Source organism: Panulirus ornatus, chromosome 32, assembly GCF_036320965.1.
Source record: "Panulirus ornatus isolate Po-2019 chromosome 32, ASM3632096v1, whole genome shotgun sequence".
NCBI classification, from domain to species: Eukaryota; Metazoa; Arthropoda; class Malacostraca; order Decapoda; family Palinuridae; genus Panulirus; species Panulirus ornatus.
This window is the reverse complement of record NC_092255.1, coordinates 1,074,859-1,100,022: the sequence shown is the minus strand read 5'-3', so window position 1 is coordinate 1,100,022 and position 25,164 is coordinate 1,074,859. Positions and strand designations below refer to the sequence as shown.

The 25,164-nt window shown below is 37.0% G+C and overlaps 1 protein-coding gene across 1 annotated transcript; it reads right to left on the bottom strand.

Annotated features, from left to right (window-relative positions):
* Positions 1 to 2,109: 2,109 nt before the first annotated feature.
* Phax (phosphorylated adaptor for RNA export) lies at positions 2,110 to 23,482 on the bottom strand. Its single transcript, XM_071680790.1, has 9 exons — positions 23,328 to 23,482; positions 20,259 to 20,428; positions 19,479 to 19,584; positions 16,994 to 17,157; positions 14,340 to 14,506; positions 13,751 to 13,842; positions 12,624 to 12,804; positions 8,298 to 8,434; positions 2,110 to 5,856 (listed from the first exon to the last, which is right to left on the bottom strand). The coding sequence occupies exons 1-9, from the start codon at positions 23,379 to 23,381 to the stop codon at positions 5,629 to 5,631; spliced, it is 1,299 nt and encodes a 432-aa protein (XP_071536891.1). The 5' UTR covers positions 23,382 to 23,482; the 3' UTR covers positions 2,110 to 5,628.
* Between the last annotated feature and the right edge of the window lie 1,682 nt (positions 23,483 to 25,164).

The following is a 25,164-nucleotide window of genomic DNA, read 5'->3' as shown; positions in this document are numbered from 1 at the left end:
GTGATTGAAACAGCATCATTTATCATGATCAGTATGTGGTGAGTGATACGCTGTAAGTGTTTATGGGTATGCGCAGGTATAGTGTGTATTAAGTTCACAGATTTTTTTCCTTAACATGTGTGTGTACAAAATAACAGAGGAGGGCGAGTGGGTCCAGTTAAAAAGGAGTCTCCGGTAGGGTTGTTTCTTCATGGTTGTTTGTATATGGATGGGATGGTAAGAGAGGTAATGCAAGGGTCGTGGAGAGTAGGTTTGTAATCTGTTCAGGGTTGGGGTGAGGAGCAGGGAGGCGAGTCAGGTATTTTCTGATGACTCAGCACAAGTGACAGATTTGTGTGAGAAACTGCAGAAGCTGCTGTCTGATCTGGAAGTGTGTAAAAGGATAAAGTTGAGAGCAAATGTGAATGAAAACGAAGTTATTAGGTTTAGTGGTGAAAAAAGACGCTTTCTTTTGGAGTGTGAGCTTGCATGGACAGAAGTTAGAGAAAGTTGATAGAGACCTGGGAATGTACAGCATGGAAACAAAAGAAATCATGGAGCTGAAGTGAGCTGAAGGATGGGCGAGGGGACAAAGATCATGGGAATGTTGAGAAATGTATGGTCACTCTGAGGCAAAATAGGTGTTTGATGGTATAGTAATCCTGTCAGTGCTGTATGAATGAGAGATGTGGTAATACGAGAAGTATACATGAGAGAACTGAAGACAGTGTGCTGAAATGGATTGGACATATGAAGATGAGTGACAAGAGGATGACTAAAAGTATATGTAAGAAGTGGAGGGAACAAGGAAATGGGGAAAGTCAAGGAGGTAAAAGGATGGAATGAAAGATGCTTTGATGGTTTGGGGCCTGATCATGCACGAGGGTGATTGGTATGCAGGAATCAGAGATAACTGAAGCAGTGTGATGAGAAGGGGACAACCTACGTACAATCATTGTGCTGAACCAGAGCCCATGAAGGGGCCAAGAGAAACCACAGAAATTTCTGTGAGGCCCAGTTGTGGTTAGGAGGCTTTGCTTTTGATGCACTATACACGACAAGATAGAGAGTGGATTTGAGTGAATGAGGTCATTTCTTCCATGTTCGTGACACTACCTTAATAATGCAGGAAATGGTAAACAGAGAAAATCCTATAAGCTAGAAATAAGGCTTTTTTCTACAAATCCCTGCATAAACTATTGATAGTTTAGTAGGTAGTAGTTGGTAAGCAGCCACTGACGAGGGAGGTATATTACCGGCACTACCAGCTTGGATATTGGTTGGGTTAATGACTGATATACAGTGAACCAGCAATTCGGGGGTTGTCAAATGGCACTGCTCTGATCCAGGTAGCTGTCTTTTCTTTCTAACTCACATGTGGACTGCTGGCATTCTGTCCATAAACATAAATCTCTCCCACTTGTCACAAATAACATTTGACAAAACTTACCTCACACAATCCATTCATCATAGCTACATTTTCCTGCAGTGAGAAATATGTGCTAGCCCTGCTTTTTGGCAAAATGGTAGGAGCATTAGATATAAGTAGTAGGTAGGAACATCAGGTGGGTACAAGAAGTAGTAGTAAGTAGGAACAGTAGGAGCATTAGGTGAGGTAGTAGGTTGTAGGTAGTAGTCTGTAGGAACATTATAATAATAATCCATCCGGTTTATTGACCAAGAAGGTTACATACAATATGGTATATTGCATAACATAATGGCTTGGTTTACAATGTTTCTACCACTGAAAAAGACTGCACTAGAGTTGTCCTCTGCTGATGGCCTGTTAAGGTTGAGGTAATATAGGACAAGAAACAGCCCTAGAGTTCACCAGTTATAGAGATCTATTTGCTGTGGCCACCCTCTTGATGGAGTTCCTAAAGGGAATGGGTTTCAGAGATATAGACAGATAGATTGTTTTTTTCTTCTGAAGTACTTATAATCCATGAAGCAACCAGAGCAAGAAATGACAGTCCAGAGGTACAAAAAAAAAAAGACAAAAAAATTAAATATAGAAAACAGGCTTTAGCAGCTATTGCATCTTTGCCAATCTCCTTCTAAAAGCCTGATATGCTCTAAATTTCAAATTATCTAAGATCAAATTGGTAGGGTTCTAAGATAAAAAAATCAAACGTCGTCATTCTTTATTTAGCATACAGCTGAATCAATAATCATGTGTACAACCTTAAAATACTGTACAAGTAAAAACTTCAAATGAAATCATCTTAAGTAGTTAAAAAAAGGGTCTGCAATTAAAAAAGAACTTACATGCTTAATCACAGTAAAACAAAATATATGCAGTTATGAAAATGCCATGAGTGAAATAAAGTCTTACATGACTTCACAATGAATGTGTGATGCCAGTATAAAAAAGTAACCATTTAAGTATTACAATGATGACTCATCACTGGTGCCATATTCCATCATTATGTAGGACAGAAGTACCAAGATCTTCTATCCTTATATTATACTCTGTTTCCTGAGTGTTATAATCAATGCCTTCATATCCTTGGATCCAAAGTGCTGTCATGCACCATATACTCTGTTCCTTTCATTATTCTTCAGTCAGATAATTACAATAAATAGCTTATAAAAGATTTCCTTATCAGCTATATCCACACATAAATAATTTTCAGTTTTCCCACAAAAGGTGCATGTCTGTATGCAAAATTATCCACCCACAAAAATGGGAAAGAAGTCAACAATAATTGACGGAGTACAATTTTAAGAGACTAAACCCTTATTTCTAAATCAGATACATCAATTCTCACATTCAGGGTAAGGTATCTCATGCAGGATCTTCTCCATTTCAATCACTGAGCTATTTGACAAGCAATACTTCAAATATCTGATGAAAAATCTCTATGAGCGTACAGCAACCTTCATTCATTGTTATTCAAATAAAAACATAACTATTCTGGGCCTGTCCAGCCTTTATATACTTGTTTTATGTTCTTTTAAATATAATGGTTCTTTTACCTTCCCACATCTGTGATGTTTGCAGTAACCAACAGCACATTTGTTTTCATCCTATGCTCATTTTTGAGCCTTAGCCTTCCTAATGTCACTATACTCAGAATGTACAGTCACTCATAAAAGTTTGTAGGGGTCTCTCTGCATGTGTAACTGATTATGACTACCTATAACACATGATTGACAAACATAATCCTTTTTTATTACACGTCACAGTTCTGCCGTGTTCTGGGAGCGGGGGGCTGGAAATCCTCCCCTCTCGTTTTTTTTTAATTTTCCAAAAGAAGGAACAGAGAATTGGGCCAGGTGAGGGTATTCCCTCAAAGGCCCAGTCTTCTGTTCTTAACGCTACCTCGCTAATGCGGGAAATGGCGAATAGTTTGAAAGAAAGAAAGAAGTTCTGCCGTGTGCATGGGTGCATGCATTGTCACGTCTTATACAGACACACCGTCCAGAAAGGTGTGGGGACTGCACAGACCCCCACACACACACACAGACCCCCATGAACTTTTATGAGTGACAAACTTTTATGAGTGACTAACTCTTATGAATGACAGTACATAATGCCACTTCCCTCTACACTCTACAAGGTAGCCCAGGCAAAACTTCCTCTTATCACCAATTGTTTTCCATTTCTGCATGATCACCATCCATGCTATCACCCCGATCATCTAACAAAACACAGCTTAAACTGTTCCATTGCCATCATTATTTTCCTTTTAATCCTCTTCAACTACTTCTAAGCAGCAAAGTGAGACAAATATCAGCCAATTTGATATTTGACAAATGCACATCACAAATTACTAATTCTAACCATAAAAAAAGAAAATATATCAAAGAAAAAGGTATTTCCATAAAAATACCATCATTCAATGGTTATATTCTCCAATCACAAACTTCAAGATACAAGCTTGATTCTCATGCCAGGAAGGGCTGGCAGGGTGTTATGTGCTGCAGGGAACTGCTTACTCATGGCCATTAAGCATGGTCTAAAATGATGCCAACAAATCTTAGCAAGGGACAGCATGAAAGAGACTAGATTTACATAAAGAGATGTCTCTATGTACTGTACATGGGATATATGTATATATAACCCAAGTAGGACTTGGTGTAGTGGAAGCCCAAAAGTATGGCAGAAAAACAGAGTGAGGGAGTATGAATGTGAGAGAGGTGATACTCTGGATGGATGTGCAGAGGGCTACAATGACAACTGTTCTACGAAAGTTCTGCATGGACTACCATGCTGTTCAGTGAGATATGGCACATAAGACACAGATGGACAAAAAATGCTTTCAAACTGGATATCATGTCTCACACAGTTAAGACGAATGAACACCTTTTTTCCTAAATCTCTGAAGAATAGCATAAATTTGGCCTTTTACATAACACTGAATAAAGTAAAATATTCTCTTTCGTATGAACAGTAATAAACATTTACAAAGAAATCAAACATTTCCATATACCTCACACAACTGAATAACAATAATAGATAATAAAGTATGAGCAACTGTCTTTCAATACATGTTCTAGTAAACTTGATAAAACTATTTTTAGCTGCACCCTAGTCAAGCAATATACACTTGACATTATTATTAATTGCTGCTCAGAAAACAATCTACAAAGGTTGCTGCTGTAAATTTTGAGCTACATATAGTCATATATCTTCTGTGAATTCATAGAAGGTTTCTGATATGGCAAGGATTATGAAATTGAAAGTGAAAGAATTTGAAATATTTTGGACAAATGAGATGACAGAAATTCCTTCAATTCAACTAACTCCCTTTCTGAGTGTGGACTAAAAAACAGTATCAGAATGACATGATTTCCTGCTATACAGGAAAGTGTCAATATATGCAACAACCACTGCACATAGTGGTATAATTCTTACAAACACCCCTCTCACACACATATACTCCCTCACTGAACATCAATATCTTAATAACGTGTATCATATGGGTATTTTCATTAATACCTTAAGTGCATCTGTTACTACTGTTATTTGGCATAGCAATATACCTTCATCTGAGTGGAACTCATAAATAATGACTAAAGCTGGGCTTGAGGAACTGAGGAATGAGATACCATTAACCATATAACTTGTACAGCCTTTATTCAGAAAATATACGTGACAAGGAATGGAGGAATTATTCATATTTTCAGTATACACAAAAAACTGCTCTGAAAGCAATCCCTTTACTTTCAACTAGTAAGAGACATCTCATTCAATAAATTTCTCCTTTCAATTTTGCTTTTAAAGCATTTCTCTTAAAAGCACAAACTCCTTACAGGATAAGTTGCCTGAAAAATATCAAAAGTAACTTTAATAGTTTTCCCACATGTTAATACCTTCATATGAAACACACTGATGAGGCACTTGCACAATAACAAATGATGCTAAAAGGAGAGTGAGGATCATGAAGGTAAACCTAAACCATCCATGAGAATGCCTTTGGTACCATGATCAACATTCATCACGGAAGTTATGTGGTTAGAAGCACTCAACTGGGGACTAAATATGAAGGCTTTGTGTGTAACTTGTGGGAATAAAACATTACTCTTTAAGTGAGAAATTTCAAAGGTTTGTTGACTCACTTCAGAGCTTAAGAGAGTAACTAAACTATTATCAACACAATTAATGATAATCCACAAACTGACTCTAGAAGAAAATGGGAAGCATCAGAAGAGTTCCATCTCATCATTGGCATGAATATCAAGAAAATCCTCATCATACACTTCAGCAGATCTATCCTCTACTTTGGCTGCCCTTGGATCAGCTTCAATATTAAGAAAACCTCCATTAAATGTATCTACTGAGGTATCAGGTTTACATGCCCTGGGGTCTGCCAAAGCTGGTGGTGTTGTGGGTATCACATCTGGTAATCCAGGTGGTGTCAACTGATTGATCTGAAAGGAGTGAGACATATAACAATTTTCATACTTATTATATGAATCTAAACCCCTTGGATAACATAGGCTGTGTCAGCTGCTTCATCTTAAAAGAATGAGTACTACTTCAAACGTATAACAAATTTATATCTATTCTCCTCTCTAGTTGCCTAAATCACGATCATCTTACCCATGTTCTGTTTGTCATAAAGAAGGGTGGGAGTTGATGGGGTGTAAAAATTTGTTCCCCTTTATTAAAAATTTTCAAAGAGTGAAAACAGAAAAAGTGAGCCAAGATATTTTCTTGAAGACTCAGTCATCTGTTCCAGATGCTACCTCACTAAGATGGAAAAATAAGAACATGAGATACAACATTTTAAAATATGCAAAGTATAAAACTATCATCTCATTCACACAGCCAATTTAAATCATCATGCATAATGCACTGATGCTAAAGCCTTCCAGCTCCAGCCAAGCCCCATAATTACTCTATGACTTTTCTCTACTGTATCATATCTCAAAAATAACTTATGTGTCAGAAGTGAAGGGAACAATGGGGAGGGGGAGACTAAGAGGGAGATGGAAGGATGGGGTGAGGGACGCTTTGGAAAACTGTATAGGAGCCTGGACATTCTGGATAGTAGGAGCTAAGCTGCCATGGATAGAATGAACTGGATCAATGTGATATACAGGATGCAATAAGCTGTCCATGAGCTTAACAGAGGTATATGAAACAGTCAAGATAAGCTAATAAACAATTTGTGAGACTTGGCTAATGAAGGTAGGGTCTGGTTTTAGTATATCATAAAACACATTAGACATTGCAATGAGGCCATTCTTTGTTCCATTCTTTGTTTGCTTTTGACAATGACTTGCTCTGGAAAAAGAGACAATTTGGTACAAAAATGAAAAATACGCTATAATCCTATATATCAATTTGCACTAACTATTCTATCCCTAATCTAAGGAATGGATGAGGTACATACAGCCATCACATTTTCCTTTATGGTAAATGATAAAGCAGGAGCATACATGCCCTAATCATGGCCTCTCAGGTGAAAAGAGAAAAAAAAGTACAAGGAAAATAATACAGAAATCAATAAGAGCTCTTCAGATGTTTGCACACATCCTTACAATCTAAGCCTAGCTTATCTGAAGAAAACATGGCCTCAGCACTTGTAAAAGTGTTTTTCACTTCATCCTTCTAAGCACTAAGTTGATCTGTCAAATGAAAATAATGTTTGCATTGATATCATCTCATTACACAAAATGCTTCCACTGCATCCAATCCAAGGCACTCCTCTAATACAGGAGTTGCCAACATTCTCCATCTCATGTGCCACACAATATTTTTGTGAAAGGTACCACAATGTCCATAGGTAAGGATGAATGCATGATACTTATACCAGTGAACTGACTGATGTCACCATGATTACCTGTTTTCTAGAATTTCTCAAAACAAGCAAACAAGTAAAAATAACCCTAAAGGCATGGAAAACAAAGTACCGGCTCCCACCTACCACGATCAGCTTGCCCTAATGTTTAAGTAGTTGCAATACTCACAACCAGTGGGACACCATGATAACTGGCATAAAATTCAAAGCATACCACTTACAAAGCCCAAATGTTCAAGAGGTATATGTGCCACAGGTTAGAAACCCCTGCTCTAATGTCTCCATCTGACATATCCCTAGCTCTCATCAATTTCCTTGCTACATTTATCCATCTCTTTCAATGTCTACCTTTCTCCCTTGCACCCACTACTGTGCATGCTGCTACTCATCTTCTTTACCCATCACCTGTCATATGGTCTACATGACTATATCATTTAAAAGAATTTCATCCAAACAACTTTATAATGACTTCTTACTGAATCTTGCCTGCTCAAGATTACATCACTAGTAAAAAGTCACTTTTGGTGGGGTTGTGTCCCTGGGAATAAACCTTCATCAAAGAACCTGTCACTCTAAAGAAGTCTACATTTCCCTGCTACTGGAAGTAGTGCAGCCTTGGGCTGCAGAGCCTTTAGAAAGGTTCTGGGTAACATAACTCACAGAAATTGGCTCTGCAGTACTAATACATAAATGACTTCATACCACAGAGATATTATTTCTTACTTGGCCCATATACATTTAGTTTTAACTGCCATGTAAGTTGTGTACTCAGGATAGCTTAATCTCGTAGATAGTGTTTCCCTAGACTAAGAATAGCCAAGTCTTATTCTTCAAAAAAAAATATTTTCATATTTCTAAACACTTTTTCACAAAATAAATGCATGGTGGGGAGAAACAAAATTATCAAGTTTATACCTTCAAGGTTAATGAGACTTTCCATAATCCCAACCATAACATGGAGGGTCCACTTGAACAGTGTGTACCCTACAAAAGGTGCTAATACCAACATCTCTATTACTGCTCTGAAATAGTAGTAAAAACATATAAGAAAATCTTATATATTACCAAAGATCCAGCCAAGTCTCCTTCCTCATTGTCTGATGGCTGTGGGGAAGTAACAGGCGTTGAACCAGGGCACTTGGCTCCCCCAGGATCATCCGAGAAGAGCCCTCCCAGATGCAAGCCTTCTTCTGTTACCTCTTCTGCATGGCAAAAATACTAACTGTTACTATGACATTGAACACAAATACAATAATAGTTTAATTTAGCCAGACAAATCTAAGAACATGACTGAAAATATAATTATCATCATGAAATAAATTTTTTTTTTTTTTTTTTTTTTTTTTTTTTATACTTTGTCGCTGTCTCCCGCGTTTGCGAGGTAGCGCAAGGAAACAGATGAAAGAAATGGCCCAACCCCCCCCCCATACACATGTATATACATACGTCCACACACGCAAATATACATACCTACACAGCTTTCCATGGTTTACCCCAGACGCTTCACATGCCTTGATTCAATCCACTGACAGCACGTCAACCCCGGTATACCACATCGCTCCAATTCACTCTATTCCTTGCCCTCCTTTCACCCTCCTGCATGTTCAGGCCCCGATCACACAAAATCTTTTTCACTCCATCTTTCCACCTCCAATTTGGTCTCCCTCTTCTCCTCGTTCCCTCCACCTCCGACACATATATCCTCTTGGTCAATCTTTCCTCACTCATTCTCTCCATGTGCCCAAACCACTTCAAAACACCCTCTTCTGCTCTCTCAACCACGCTCTTTTTATTTCCACACATCTCTCTTACCCTTACGTTACTCACTCGATCAAACCACCTCACACCACACATTGTCCTCAAACATCTCATTTCCAGCACATCCATCCTCCTGCGCACAACTCTATCCATAGCCCACGCCTCGCAACCATACAACATTGTTGGAACCACTATTCCTTCAAACATACCCATTTTTGCTTTCCGAGATAATGCTCTCGACTTCCACACATTCTTCAAGGCCCCCAGAATTTTCGCCCCCTCCCCCACCCTATGATCCACTTCCGCTTCCATGGTTCCATCCGCTGCCAGATCCACTCACAGATATCTAAAACACTTCACTTCCTCCAGTTTTTCTCCATTCAAACTCACCTCCCAATTGACTTGACCCTCAACCCTACTGTACCTAATAACCTTGCTCTTATTCACATTTACTCTTAACTTTCTTCTTCCACACACTTTACCAAACTCAGTCACCAGCTTCTGCAGTTTCTCACATGAATCAGCCACCAGCGCTGTATCATCAGCGAACAACAACTGACTCACTTCCCAAGCTCTCTCATCCCCAACAGACTTCATACTTGCCCCTCTTTCCAAAACTCTTGCATTTACCTCCCTAACAACCCTATCCATAAACAAATTAAACAACCATGGAGACATCACACACCCCTGCCGCAAACCTACATTCACTGAGAACCAATCACTTTCCTCTCTTCCTACACGTACACATGCCTTACATCCTCAATGTATATATATTTTTTTTTTTTTTTTTTTTTTTAATATCACCAAAATATATAACTGTCTTGTCCAACCAAATAAATTTCATAATCAGATGATTGTTGTTACTGTAGCCCCTGGGTCCCTTTATGGGAACATCAGCTCCCAGACAGACTGCAACATCCCTTATTAAATCCTAAATATCTTGAATATAAGAGAAAATGATGGACAGTCAAGAATTAAATTCTTTGTGTACAGTGAGATAGCAGCATCGGCAGGAAGAGGAACGTATAGGTTCAATTTTATGCTTATGTGCTTGAAATGAAGAGTGGTGGCCAGGCCTGAGGCATGATACTGTGGTTTGTTTTTCTGGGTGGATTAGATTCAAATGGATTCACCTAAAGGAAGGGATGATCTGAATTAATGTCATGAGCTGACTGTTCAGTGACTGTATGGTAATGAGCATATGAATGTGTTTGGTTGTAAAGTTGGTGGATGGGTATTTGGCAGTACAAATAACTGAAATGTAAAGCTGCTAGGGTCTGTTTCTTCTTTTTGGGTATGGATAGGTGGCTTGTGATGGGGTTGCATATGACTGCTGTAAAGCGAGTACCTGTCATGTCTAAATGTCTGTAGTATAATAACTGGGGTTTCTGCAGGGGGGTGACCAATGCTCGTAATTTGGGTGCATCCTGCTGTAAAAGGATGCACAAAATCATCAGGGTGGCATCAAGGTCTTCACTCTTCATGCCTCCAGACCTCAAAATTGTGCCCAACCTATTCTATCCCCTGAGTGAGTATGCCTTCGTAGATTGGGACCAGTTCTTCAGGTACAGGAACTCACTTTTCTCACATTACATTTTTCACTTCTGAAGGGTGTGACATCCCGGTCATCATACCATTCTCTCTACTTGCAGTCTACACAGAAATCATCCTAGGCCCACACTAAACATGTGCAACAAAGGCAAACAACATAACAAAACAGACAACACTTAAGAAAGCAACCTTTGCAAAAGATGAATTAACCTACTGTGCACTAACCTCACCCCTCTAAAACAATATAGCAGAAATTGTACCTGTGAATTTCATTCCCACAGCACCAACTCTTTCCTGTGTCTACCCAAACCATCAGGTCCAGTAACCTCACCACCTTCTATAAACTCAATCCCACCCACATACCCCAAACCAACAACAACTAAGCAAATCATATAATGCAACTCTTCCAAATATGAACTAGACATCATGCAAGTACACATAAATAGAATAAAATACAAACTCCAAAAATTTTAATATTTCTTATAAAAACACAACATGCATGCTGCACTCATGAAAGAAACTAAAGTAAGACATCACTCATATCCAGTTATACCACAGTAAGGTTAGACAAATCAAATACATAAGGTAGAAGGCTATTCATATCCATACACAGTGACATTCCTTTTACCAACACACAAAAAAAGCAATACAATAAGAATTACATCTACCGCAATCAATGCAAAATACCATTTCTAACAACAACCAACACTTACAACCCTCCATCCACCTCCTGCCCTCCTAGATGTACACTAAAATCATAACAATAACTTTTGCATTCAAATCACCCATCACTATAACCTGGTCTCATGCATCAAAACTACTAACACACTCACTCAGATGCTCCCAAAACACTTGCCTCTCATGATCTTTCTTCTCATGCCCAGGTGCATATGCACCAATAATCACCCATCTCTCTTCATCCACTTTCAGTTTTACCCATATCAATCTAGAGTTTACTTTCTTACACTCTATCACATACTCCCACCATTCCTGTTTCAGGAGTAGTGCTACTCCTTCCCTTGCTCTTGTCCTCTCACTAACCCCTGACTTTACTCCCAAGACATTCCCAAACCACTCTTCCCCTTTACCCTTGAGTTTCGTTTCATTCAGAGACAAAACATCCAGGTTCCTTTCCTCAAACATATTACCTATCTCTCCTTTTTCTCATCTTGGTTACATCCACACACATTTAGACACCCCAATCTGAGCCTTCGAGGAGGATGAGCACTCCCCGTGTGACTCCTTCTTCTGTTTCCCCTTTTAGAAAGTTAAAATACAAGGAGGGGAGGGTTTCCAGCCCCCCGCTCCCGTCCCCTTTAGTTGCTTTCTACAACACGTGAGGAATGCGTGGGAAGTATTCTTTTTCCCCTATCCCCAGGTTCCTAAGATAACTATAAAACTGTGAGTTTTATCCTTCTATAAAACAGGGTAGCTCATACAAAGCCATCAACCATCAAACAGTATGTCCCCTAGTAAGCTATTTCAGTCTTTTGACATGTCTATATGTAAAAGAAAATTAAAAGATGGCCTTCTGTCATTCAAAACACGAAAACAAACTGAAAAAAAGAAATATTATTGGTGGAATTTTTGTAACTTTTTTTTAAATAAATGTATTTCTTGTTCTAACAAGGTGACATCATATAATCTCTACATGTTACATATGATACTGTAAAAACCTGGCACTACCATCCATAACCAAATTTCAAAGAGTACTCCACTGTTTACCTCTACTCCTTCAAATGCCCTTATTCATCTAAGTGACAGCACGTCACCCTCTGTGTATCACATCAATCCAATTCTTTCCACATGCCTCATACCTCTCATCCACCCAAACATTTAAGCCCTAGTAACCAAAAGCCTCCTTTACTTCATCATTCTATCTCCTTCAGTATCCTATTTCCCTACACTTCCTCCACTTTTGACACAATGATCCTTTTTGTCATTATCTCTTCATACATACATACCCTCTGTATGCCTACACCATTTAAACACACCCTGGTTGGTCCTTTCAACTATGTGCCCACTATCTTTCTCTTACACCTAATATCTTACACAATCAAATATTTACTGAGAACAAACTACCTTGAGGTTTTGATTCATGTCTTTCCCGCTTGCGGTGAGCTCTCTTACGCTTTCTCCATTGCTGTGATGATCGAGACTCTTCTTGAGGGAAAATCTTTATCAGATCTGGTTTCTCTAGCCCAGGAAGATTCTTTATCAGCTGCAAGAACACTCCCCCAGATGTTCTTCTTCTGGACCCATCCTGTCATATCAAAATTCTGATAATGATATTACCTTTATATCTTCATTAACAACATATATAAGAAGGTTAACATAATAAGTCTATATAATAAAATTTCAATAGTGAACTTCTTGAACATGTTCCTATCAACCTATCTCTTATTCTGGCATTCAGATAAAACAACTATGCAAAATCATGCACTTTACAGTCAAAGATAACTGAGTCAATACTCAATATACACACTCTCAAATGATGATTCTTCAGATAAGAAGACAGAAGGCAGAACCAATGACTTCAAACTACAAATCAACATGTCTCACTTGCAATAAACAAATACAATGAAAATCTATCTATACACCTGCTGCCATTTCCCCCACCCCCAGGAACTCCCATCAAGTGGGTGGCTAGGGCAAAAGAGTTTCACTTATCCCTGTCCTTGCATGCCTCACCACTCTATGCATTCTTCCACCATTTCTCTCCCTCCAGTACTCTTCCACTCTATTTCCCCATGTTACAGGTGGTCTCCTACTAAAACCAACCCCTTTAATCACACTATCATACCCTTTCCTTGTAATCTCCCCATCTTGCATTCTTTCCACAAGCCTAAACCACCTCAAAGTATCATGTTTCACCGACCCTACCGCTTCACAATTCATTCCCTATGCATTCCCTGCAATATCAAATCTCTGATACACCTAATTTCTTTCTTCATTACATCTAATCACAACTCATGCTCCTCTGAAATGGCTCATTTTAACAGCCTAGATTCTTGACCACTGTGACTCATTCCATGTCCATATTACTGATGCATAGGTCAGGGTTGGGAGGACCATGCTGCCCCTTAGACTTTTTTTCATTTCTATATTTATACTTCTTTCCTTCATTATATTATTACCATATCACCAAAGTACACTGAAAAAAGAAGTTCATCTTAGACTTATATAAAATCATTATCTCACTGACTCACCATAATCAAAAGACCACCTTCACGTTCCAGTTCTTGAGTTTCTTTGTAGAGCTCCATGGCCTTTTCCCGACCTAAGACTTCAACCACCCGCACTGAAATAGACATCATTTCTTAGTCAAACCCTAAAATATTTGGGACATAATCTATAACTTGTTCAAAAAAATGAGTTCTGATAAAAATCAACAAAATTTAGAAAATGCGGTACAGTAAAAGACACTATAAGGAGATAAGGAGAAACATATCACAGAAGAGAAGAACTGAAGGGAGAAACCTGATTAGGGCTAAAGGATAACTCAGACAATGTTCATTACACAGAATAAGTATGAATAAAATATTTACCATTAAAATAATGGATGAAAAATGCTATTAATGCTGAGACAGTACATACAGTATCTATTGGCATTGACATTAATCAGGTTTCCATTCTGCAGATATCAGGGAATACACAAAGATGCACCAAAAGCCAACCGCTTTATACAAGACAAAGCTGTTTAAGGTATATTTATATAAAGTTTTGATAAAATCATATAAATGAATTCTCCTCCTACAAATACTTGTCCTATATGCAGAGAGGTTATGACTTACATACCTATAAGTTCAGGCTTCCTTTCCAGCAATGCGTCAGCAAGGGCAAGGCCTACTTCTTCATCTGTCATATTCTCATTCACACTAACATCTACTAAGTCCCGCTGCCCACTTTTCGTTTTTGGTTTTCTGTAGCTAATTTTCTCCTTCATATGTCGTTTTCGCTGTATCCTGTTACAGAAAAATCTATGCTTACATAACAGAAATATTCCAAGGTATGAAACTTATTGTATCCATAATCATGAATACAAGCTATAAATGCTAAAAAACTGTTCCCTTCAGCTGGCACTCTGGCTACAAAGGAAACTGACTTTACAAGCAGAGTTTAATCCTCTGGTGACAAAAAAGAAAAACCTATTACTGAGAGTGTGACTGAATCTGTGGGACACAAAAATTATAACAACATAACCATTCGTCAAAACTGAGATTAACTTTGTTCATATATTCAAATGGTAATATATCCATATCTCTGATGCCCATTCCCTCCAGGAACTCTCTCAAGGGGGTGACCACTGCAAAAGAGTCATCATAATTGGTGAACTCCAGCACAGCTTCTGCCTAAAGTAAGTTTTACCCAATGCTCCTGCCTTATGTTCCTACCAACTACTATTGCTTCTACAATTCTGCTACATGGCAGGAGTACAGCTAGCACACACTGTTAACCCCAGGAAAATCTATAGTTACAAAGAATGAGTTGTGCAAGTTAAGCATTGTCAGGTGTTATGTGGGACAAAGAGAAACTTTTTGTTTGTAGACAGAATACCAGCAGTGCACGAGTGGGTGAAGTAGAAAGAAAAGAAACCTATCTGGGTCAGAGGAGTGCAAGCTGACAAGCAGTGAAATGCTGGCTCATTACACTTGTTAAAAATCCTTAAAACCCAATACAAGGTGTTCTACTTCTCTTCTCATCAGAGTAATATCCTGATTTCATCCCCATTTTCTGCACTTACAGCTTTCATACTGTCTTCTTATCATATCCTTCTGAACTGGTCTAAATAAGAAATGTTCCCCTCATTCATGGAGCTTAACCTGGCCTTAATTTCTCTCAGTACATATTAAAACAATGAAGTTATAAAACTACATGGAATTTTATCTTTTACATTGCAAATGAGCAACATCGTACGAATCTTTCAATCCCTGCATACTTTAAATCATATCTTTTCACAATATACAAAAATTAGACCACAATCATCAATTACCACATAAATGATAATAATGCAATTCAATTGCTCATCACTGTATTAACCCTTTCATGCCACAGTTTATGTCAATGTTGTGAGGGATCAACTGGCATGTGCTAACAGCTGGCATACATCAGTCAGTGCTGCTAGACATACCAGTACATTACTAATTTTTTCTTGCTTACGTTACACAAACACAGCATTGTACATCAGTGTTTGCTGACATGTATTAACTTTTATGGAATTCTGTTTTGCATGTGCAATCACACTGAAGATGTATCATGAATCCATGAAATCATCTGGGTTTTCTCAGTTGCTCCAGCAATGCAATAATGTCATACTGTTCTCTTGAACTTCTTTTGAGCAACTAACCTACAAATGGAAAAATAACTAATCTGCTATATGGTAACATATGGAGGGTGGCAGTGGACAATGCTAATGCTAATATTTACATTCCAAGATGTTGTGCAGCATTTCTAAAATATGAAATCCCGATTTTCAGCATCAGCTGGGTGAAGTGGGAAATGAGAGAACATATAGACAGCAATTGTAGTGAGGGGGTTAAAGACCAACAAAGATTTTCAATTTCCAATACATTCCTGTCAAATATAAAAACCTCAGTACAGTAACTGCACATGAAAACTAAAACATCATAATACCATCTCAATACAAAGAGTTACAACAGGAAAATCTCATTAAGGACTGCAATTCCACAGTTGCAGGAAAAAGATAAGAATAATGTACATGTTCTCTGTGCATTGATCAGGAGAGTACATAACACAGCAAACAACAGGATCCAGGACTTTACACTGCACACATGAGCAAAGAAAGCTGTTGAGGCATAAAAAGAAAATAAAAAATAATTTTCTTTGGGGCCTGCTATGGCCATCACTATACAAATCTATTATCATTCTCCCCATGGTGCATAAACATAGTACTAAACCAAACTTGAAGTTTCCTCCCTAATATTCTAAACATTTTCTTACATTCCCCTTCTACATACGGGAATTTCACTAACATTATTTCTGTACAGTGCTCTGGCTTACAGGGCAATGATTCCCAAAGAAGCTTCACCTACTGGATCTCAGAACTGAATCTGTTATGTTTCTCATTCTAATCAAAATTCCCAAGGAAAACACCAATATTTTCATGGATGGGCCTTACACAGTCTTACATAGAAGGTTAATTCCATAAAATCTCCATGAAAGGGAAAAATAAAGGCATCATACGCTGTTGGCCACCATCTTATAACAAGTCAGAGGTTCCCAAGCTATAAGGGTCATAAACTTTTAATTTTTTGAGGTAATGGTATCCAGAATACTATTAACACAGTTCTAGTGTGCTATATAAAGAAGCTTGTGGGGGCCATATATATAGTAATCTAAAATTCTTGACAAAACTTCAAGTAACAGCAAAGCCGAGAATGTTACTCATAAAAAAACTATTATTTCTCTTTTCTTACAGACTTGATCCTTACCTTTTTTTCTTTACTTCCTCAGTTTCTTCTTCCTCTTCCTCTGAATCATCAGCCTGGATGCCCCTAAGTTTAAGAGCTTGCGTGTAGTCATAGCTCTCAATGCTGCGGTCACCTTGATCTAGTCTTCGCTTAAGGCCAAAGCCCCCTATTTCTTGTGCAAGGACCTGTCAGTCAAACAAAGACTTGAAGAACTTTGCAGAGGACACACTGTTTTCCCGAAAATATAAGATAAAACTAAAACAGCAGTAAATTCATAAAACAAGACTAAGCCTTTCAGCAAGTTAATGATAGCAATACTTTAATGATGTAGCATATGGTTTATGTGTAAGGTGGCAAGCATCTGCTAGTCTTCTACATCTAACATAAACAAAGCCTTTCAAATCTAATCCACTTCACAAAGCATTATTTCATTACCCCTCTAACATTCACATTTTTCACCTGTTGAGGTTTCAGTACCCTTACAAATGTTTTTATCCTTACAGAATGTAAGATCAACAGCATAAAAATAAATCTAGCACTGTAACCCACAGAAGGGCTACTGCTTCACTATCATCATTTCCATTTGCTTAACATTCCTTTTTTTCTACCTTCCATACTGAAGAATAATTATCATTTTGCTTTTACCCCTTTTATCTTTTCTTTCATGGGTGTTTGCTCTTTTCTACATGAGCAAAGTAGCATCAGAAACAGATGAATCAGCCTTAAAGAAACAGAACCTCACTTGGCTCCTTCTCCATTCCTTATTTTGGAAAGCAATGCAAGGGAGAATGATTTCCAAACCCCATTACCACCTCCTTTACTTACCTTTTACACCAAGCAAGAGACATATGGGCAGTATTCTTTCTTCCCTATCCCCAGGGGAAAAAAATATGATTTATCATCTTATAAGTAACATTATCAGTAATACTTATACAGATACTGTATATACATCAGTACAAACTGGTGAATAAAGTAACTTCAAAACTAACCATACACTTCTTTCCCCCATCATGTCTGTTGGGTTACTGTGAGATTGTCTGGCAGAATAATTCAACACTCATAAATGGTTGCTGCCCTACCCAAGCCTAGAATGCAGCCTTAAACTTGTGGCAGATATTCTTAGTAAAAAGATCTTCATATGTGGATGTTGAGAACATGGTGAAAATCTTCATTCATGACTGTCAATGGGTTAAAACCTTCATGCTAATTCTGGATAAGATGGTACTCAAAAGAATAACTCCTGGATATTTCAACTTGTAAAAATGAAAACAAACTTTTTAGCAGAATATCTGGTTTTCACACCTATCTGTATCACAATGATACAGCACTATCCTAATTAGAAGGCAGATATAACCATGTTACTAAATTAGTGCAAAAACATCTCACAGTTAACGTTTTGAAAAACTGATCAAGACAATTTCTAGATATAACATATGTATATTTCCTACGTAAAAGAATTACAGTACCAAATTTCAAAAATATCCATGTAATTTGGATATGGCTTTCGTTATCATTATACGACCCAGGAATCCTTTTACTGGACTCCTTAAGCTTTATAACAGGAGCAGGGAGATGATAATCTCTTAAAGAAGAAAACATTCTCAATGAGACCATAAAACTTCCTGTCCACTGACAGTGATACAGGCTTACTGAAGGTGACTTTTTGCTTGTGGTGTAACCACTTGTAGGCTTTTTATCACAAATGAAATCTGTAATTGGCTGCAATTATGCAAGCAGGCCACTACTGATCTCAAAACAACGACATTTTAGTATTCCCAGGAAGAGTATCTGAACTAAGATCCTACAAAGGAGAACATCAAGATTCTTTTTTCAGTCTAAGTGTCAAGAACATAAGGATTATATTGTCCATCTACATCTAAATTTCCTGTGATATGGAACACTACTACTGATGATTGTGCTAACAGCTCTGTGCAACACCCACACATCAATAATGTCTCTGCTATCCACATCTTAGATATTTCAATATTTTAAAATATTTTTGCTAAATACTATACTGTCACAGATACAGCTCCAAGATAAACATGGACTTAGTTGATTCAGAGAGGAAAATAACGAATGCAATTATTATGCTATAGCCACAATGTATACTATCTACCTGTGCCTCTAAAAATAAAGGTTTCAAATAAACAAATCTGATTAATGCAACCACTTGACCAAGCAAAACTTAATTCTTCCCATTCACCAGAACTCACAAAAAAAAAAAAAAAAATAATTTTATCAAATTACCTGATATTCTTTAACAAGTGAGGGCAGATAGCTGAGCCTTTTTTATGGGTCTAATTCACTTGCAGCCTTTTTATCTGTATTTTCCTTCTGAACTTACAATGAATCTAAGAAATGAATGATGCAATGGTCATCCTATACCACTTTATTACATCTAAGATATGAAAGATGTAATGGTCATCCTATATCACTTTATCATTTCATTAAACAATGTTACAATGATGATCTTTAGCAGGGCAAAAAATTTCACACAATATTTTACCTGTTCTTCCATTACTGTAGACCAGACATTGTTACGACGTTTGGCTTTTGCTATTTGTTTAATCTCCTCTTCTGTAGCATCAACTGCCCACCCTCTGGGGTCATGGCTGAAAAGATTTTCAAATATATCATCCTGCTGTAATGTAGAAAATGGCTTCTAGGTCCAGTGATACTCTGTTCTGAGACCTGAAAAGGTGATCTTTAAGAGATGTAGCCACTATAACTTTTTGTCTATGTTACTGCAGAGTAAAATAAAACCTATACACTTGCCTTCCACTGTCTAGAAGAGTGACCTGCATAGAATCTACTAAATACATCATCATTCTCGTATCATTCCAAGTACTCCTTATGAATAACTTCAATGTCACAGCTGACAACAATAGGAATGGAAAAAAGAAATATAAGAATCAAACAAATTCTGGGATAATTAAAAGGATTCAATATCATGACCATACAGAGTATTTAGGAAGACAAACTGAGTAATATGACAATAGTCCTAGTATAACAAAATCAAATGAACTCTTAATTCCTTAAACCCATTAAAAGACCCAATTTCAATTCCAAAGCAATCAACTAACTCTGAGTAATCTGCTTTTACATTCAGCTTTCCCATAACATAAGCATGAGAGATCCAACTCAAAACCAGCAAATGGTGTCAATATGCCAGGATTAATAGTAATCATGAGCGGCATTTAACAAATTTGTATTTCAAAGGTGTTTACCTGGTTCTTCACCCTAATCAGAACCCTACATTGCCTTTCAAAGCTGCAATCAGACTTACCTTTCTGAATAGCACGTATCCATTTTACTAACAGTAGGTCGTTTGCGCTTTGCGATAACTGCAGTATCAGAGTCAGAATCTGAGGAGTAGTCTTCATCGCTAGAAGGCATATGACGTGCAACATGACGATACTGGGAGGCATCAGGACGAACTATAGGCTTGTAACCTAACTGGAAAGCAAAGGAATGAAACAAGTTGAAGAAAACTCCATGAAGAAATAAAAGGAGCATTGGATCTGCAAAATGTGGATGACAAAGTGCTGTTTATCACTCTAAATCTTTTATGGTTTTTCAACTACCAAGGTGGCTCATGCAGTCTCCTCTACTCATCATAGCCTTAATTGTCTCCTTCCCCTTTTACTTTTCATGTTGTTTATGCACATTCAACCATTCATCCTATATCCAAACTCTTGAATATGCTTATAAAATCTTAACAGTCACTTCTTTGTTTTACTCTCTGTTTTTTCCATACCTCACTCTAATATATAAAGTTTTACTGCCTATTCTTCATTCTTTTTATGTGACATATCATTCTCAACAGCTTGCACCTCTGCAATTTGTACTCTGCAAATCAATATTACTCACTCAAGTTTTAAGGAGACAGTGTGACTTCTAACAATGCTAATAATGAAATGCAGCTTCATCCCTCTTGATCCTCCTTGGAGCACAATTGTCACCCCTACCTCTAAACATCGTATCAAATAACCCAGCACTTCTCCCATATTCAATAACAGATATATTCTCTTAATACCTGACATCCCCAATACTTGCAATTCCACAATCTCATCATCTAACTAAATCTTACATAAACATTACTCATTCTAAAATTCTAAACATTCTTATTGTAAGAAAAAGATACTAAGTGTAGCCTTATAGCTTAGTTTTATGAAAACAGAAAATAATGTGTAATCAAACATAAAAAACACAGAGCTATGTATAAAATGTAGCTAATGTGTATGGGGTGTGTGAAATCACATCTGGTTACAAACCAAAAAATCTGTAATGTGTTTAGGTGTATGTAAAATGAAATCACACCTGCAAAAAACCATAATCACAAAACACTTACTTAAATAAGGACCCATGGCATCCACTACACACCTTTGCACACCAAGAGAGTGGAAAAATTATCCTACTTTTTTTGAGTATTTTCTTAAATATCTGATAGAAATTCTGTAAGGAAAAATTTTCTTTGCACACTAAAAGAGCATTTATCAGGACTGTGCAATGATAGGGATAAAATAACATTATGTAAATCCTTTAGCTATGAAGTTTTAAACTCTAACATTTGAATTCAAGGCTTTTGAAGTCAACCGTTCATATATGAAATTTTCATTTTGTCTATCAGATCATTCCAACCCCTGGCTCTTGTTGAATGGAGGGAAAGGGTGTTAGGCAACAGATGCATTAATAAAATATATCAGATTTGTTTAAAATATACCTTAAAGTGTATTTACAGAAGAACATAAGGTTATCATATCATTAGTTAAAGATAGGAGGAAGTGGAAGGTCAATGACCCCTGGGTTAGGCTTTGCCTGTGCTACTGCATCATATGGGCTGAACTTATTTTCATCTAATATAACACTCTTTTCTATAACTAATTGTTGTTTATCATTCAAACTTTTAACTTGTCAATACGACTTGTACGAGTAATTATGACCTTAACCGTTTCCTTTAACAATCAACACACATTCATTTGATTCATTCACAAAAAAAAAAAGGTTTCAGGCACACTATCACTTGACAAGTCCATTTTCTTCTGATGTTGAATTTTATCCCTATCATTTATTGGCTACCTTTATGTTCATTTTCATGAGTCTCAATAAGAATTGTGAATCAATCATTTTTCCATCTATTTTCTAGCATTCAATGTTTATCATGTTTATATTACCAGTAGATATCGATGGTGTTAAAACATATGCTCTTATACTCATCTCAAATCTATTTTAGTTTATCCACTCATATTTTGCATTCTAAACATTTTCTGACCTCACTAGCATATACATATGTACAGTCCTTGATGTTCGAAATGTTAAAATACGTTTCTAAATAAACACTGGTCTCATTCCATGTGTCAAAAAAAAACAAGGAATAAATTTCTTAAGTGTGGAAGTCCTTGTTTCACTAACCTGCTAAGCAAAAACAAATGTTGTACTGGATGTGATGTGAGTATGGATATATGACAACCGACTGAATTACAAAGATAATAGCTCTCTGGCAAACATTTCTCTACGTCATTCTTTTTTTTTAGTATATCTGTCAGTGTGTACTATTACCTATTACCAGTGTGTCTACTATTACCTATTCGCACAATATGGAAAGTCTTACATTTGTTGTGCTATGCCTCAGAATTTGCTATCGTAAGTTTCTGAGTTTACATTTCAGAATTCAAGAACTTTCATGATAAAATATTTTTCTGTTTGAAGGAATGTACTGAATTATGAAACAAGACATTCTAAAATCCAGCAATGTCTTGGTACCGAGCATTCCAGATTTGAGAGTGTACACTTGCACACTTGCTTCTATTTCAATATTTTCCCAGAGCTTCAAAGCCCTATCAATTTCTTCCAGAATAAGAATGTTGGCTGGAAATGTTCAAGAATGTTGGCCGGAAATGTTAAGTAAAATAATCGAACACGACAAGACTGTCCTGGGACACATTCATGTCTTGAACATATCATAAAGCTTATTCCAAAACCGGAAATAAAGTGGTATATTTTACTTGGATATTCTTCTGAAGTGATTCTTTCTGTTTTGGAATAGAAAGAATTGATCTATATGAACGATACACAGTGGAAGAAAGTATCTAAAATATGCTGATATGGTCAAATGTGTCATGCGACTAATTTAAGACATTATGTTATGAGTGTGTATTCAGCTTGCTAAAAACCCCTCTGATACGAACATTTTTAGGTATGTTTCCCTAATAAACCTCATTAAGGCATGAAAGTACGAGTGCCTGACAGTAGAACTGTTACGGGTAGGGTCCGTGGGGGACGAGGTGGCAGGTGTCATAGGGGTCGTCCTGGGGTCCGGGGACCCTATTGGGACCTCTCCCTGACCTACACTTACATCAAAACTGTCTTCGTTCCCATCGGATACCTCTCCTTCCTCCTTGTCATCCATGGTGGCATGTGAGGAACACCCTTGGCCTTAGCCGCAACTTCCTTCGCTACACTCTACCGCGAAATGTAAACATAGACAATTGCTGTTTGCGTTGCGCAGTGTTGCGCACATGCTACTCAAATCACTTTATTAACTCATACATCTTCATATCTGGCTCAAAAAGACTCCATTATCCAACTTAGATATTGTATAATTCTATATATAAATCAACAATAACTTCATCATATGACATACGATACGTTGGTTCTGTTAGATCGCGAAATACAAAGTTGCGTTTATAGTGAATTCGTATTACCTGTATATTTATGATTTTTCTAACCTATTCCAACAATAATACAAAGTATCTGTTGGTAATCTAAATTCCACATTCATCATATTTTAAAGCTAAAAAAATTTTTCATCCGTTTTTCTAAAAATGTTGGGATCCTAATCAAGTCATTTTATTAAAATTAAGCCATTCAACAAAAAATAGTCTACTTACGAAAAAAGAGCTTCAGAATCTAATCAAACATGTGATTCTAATAATATTATTTTCTATTATTTCTAGCAACAGTGAAATTTAAGAAAAATCAAAGTGCAGCAAATGACCTATAAGAACGTGTTTTTTTTTTTTTTTACTCGCGACCAATATGTTTTACTTACGTATATCATAAAAATGAAAAAACTCTCAATTATATCCCATCGAAACATTATAAAGGAGACTAATAAGACGATTTGATGAATTATTACAGGTCGAAAGCTATTAAGGAAATATTTCTTAGTATTACAAACCGGATACATGAAGCACCTAGAATCACGACTTGAGTATGAATTAAATAAAGATGAAAAGTGTTTAGGATACAAGAGAATTAGATGCTCTCAATGTCCCTTTGATTTTGGAAAGGTTGAAAGAATGTACTTCTTTCAGATCATGTAAGCAAATGTTACTAATGAAGATAACAAAGTCCTTCTCAAGTGATCCTGAACTAGAAGTGATACACTAAGATTCTCTATAAATGGTTTCACAAATTCATTAAGATATCCTGATTACAATGTTCTCTTCCTTAAGGGAAAACACTATTGTTAACTGGTGCTTGGTGTCTGCTGGTCCGCATCCTTTCCTAGTTATGGACATTGAAAACTTGGAGATGAAAATCTAAATTTCTTGAGCTTGGTCTTCTCTTTCCTCATAACTTATTATTCTACAAAGTTTAGAGGTCTACGGAAACGCCACCTCCCTTCTATTGCAGTATAATGGGGCTGCATGAACACGAAATTATTGTAGTATGTCATTGTTTGTTTGCTCCTTATTAAGTTAGATTCTGATTTCTTTTAATGTCAAGCACAACCTCAAAAGGACTGTGTCGCCAATTATTTCATGCTGGAATTGGGACCAGTTGAATAACACAGAGAAAGATTTTACGTGGATTGTTAAGTGGTAGCAAGATGAGTAGTAATTCCATTTGAAAATCTACAGAAAAGCTCGTACATTAATCTTATGGAATTCTTTTCTGGTGCACCTGGCAGAAAATACATTAAGTAGGGAGTATCATCAAGATATTTATAAAACATTAAGAATTTTAAGATGTTTCATTCGTTTGGAAACCTTTAGCAGTTCAATAATATGCCAAGCAAAATAAGGCAGGCAATATACAAAACATTTTCCTCGCAACGACCATTTTTATATTATCCTAATTAAGAATACGTGTGTTTTCATATGATCACAGTGTCTATAATCTTATATTAAAGCTAAGTTGTATAAGTAATTTAGACCTAGGTATAGCTACTCCAATAACTAAGATTT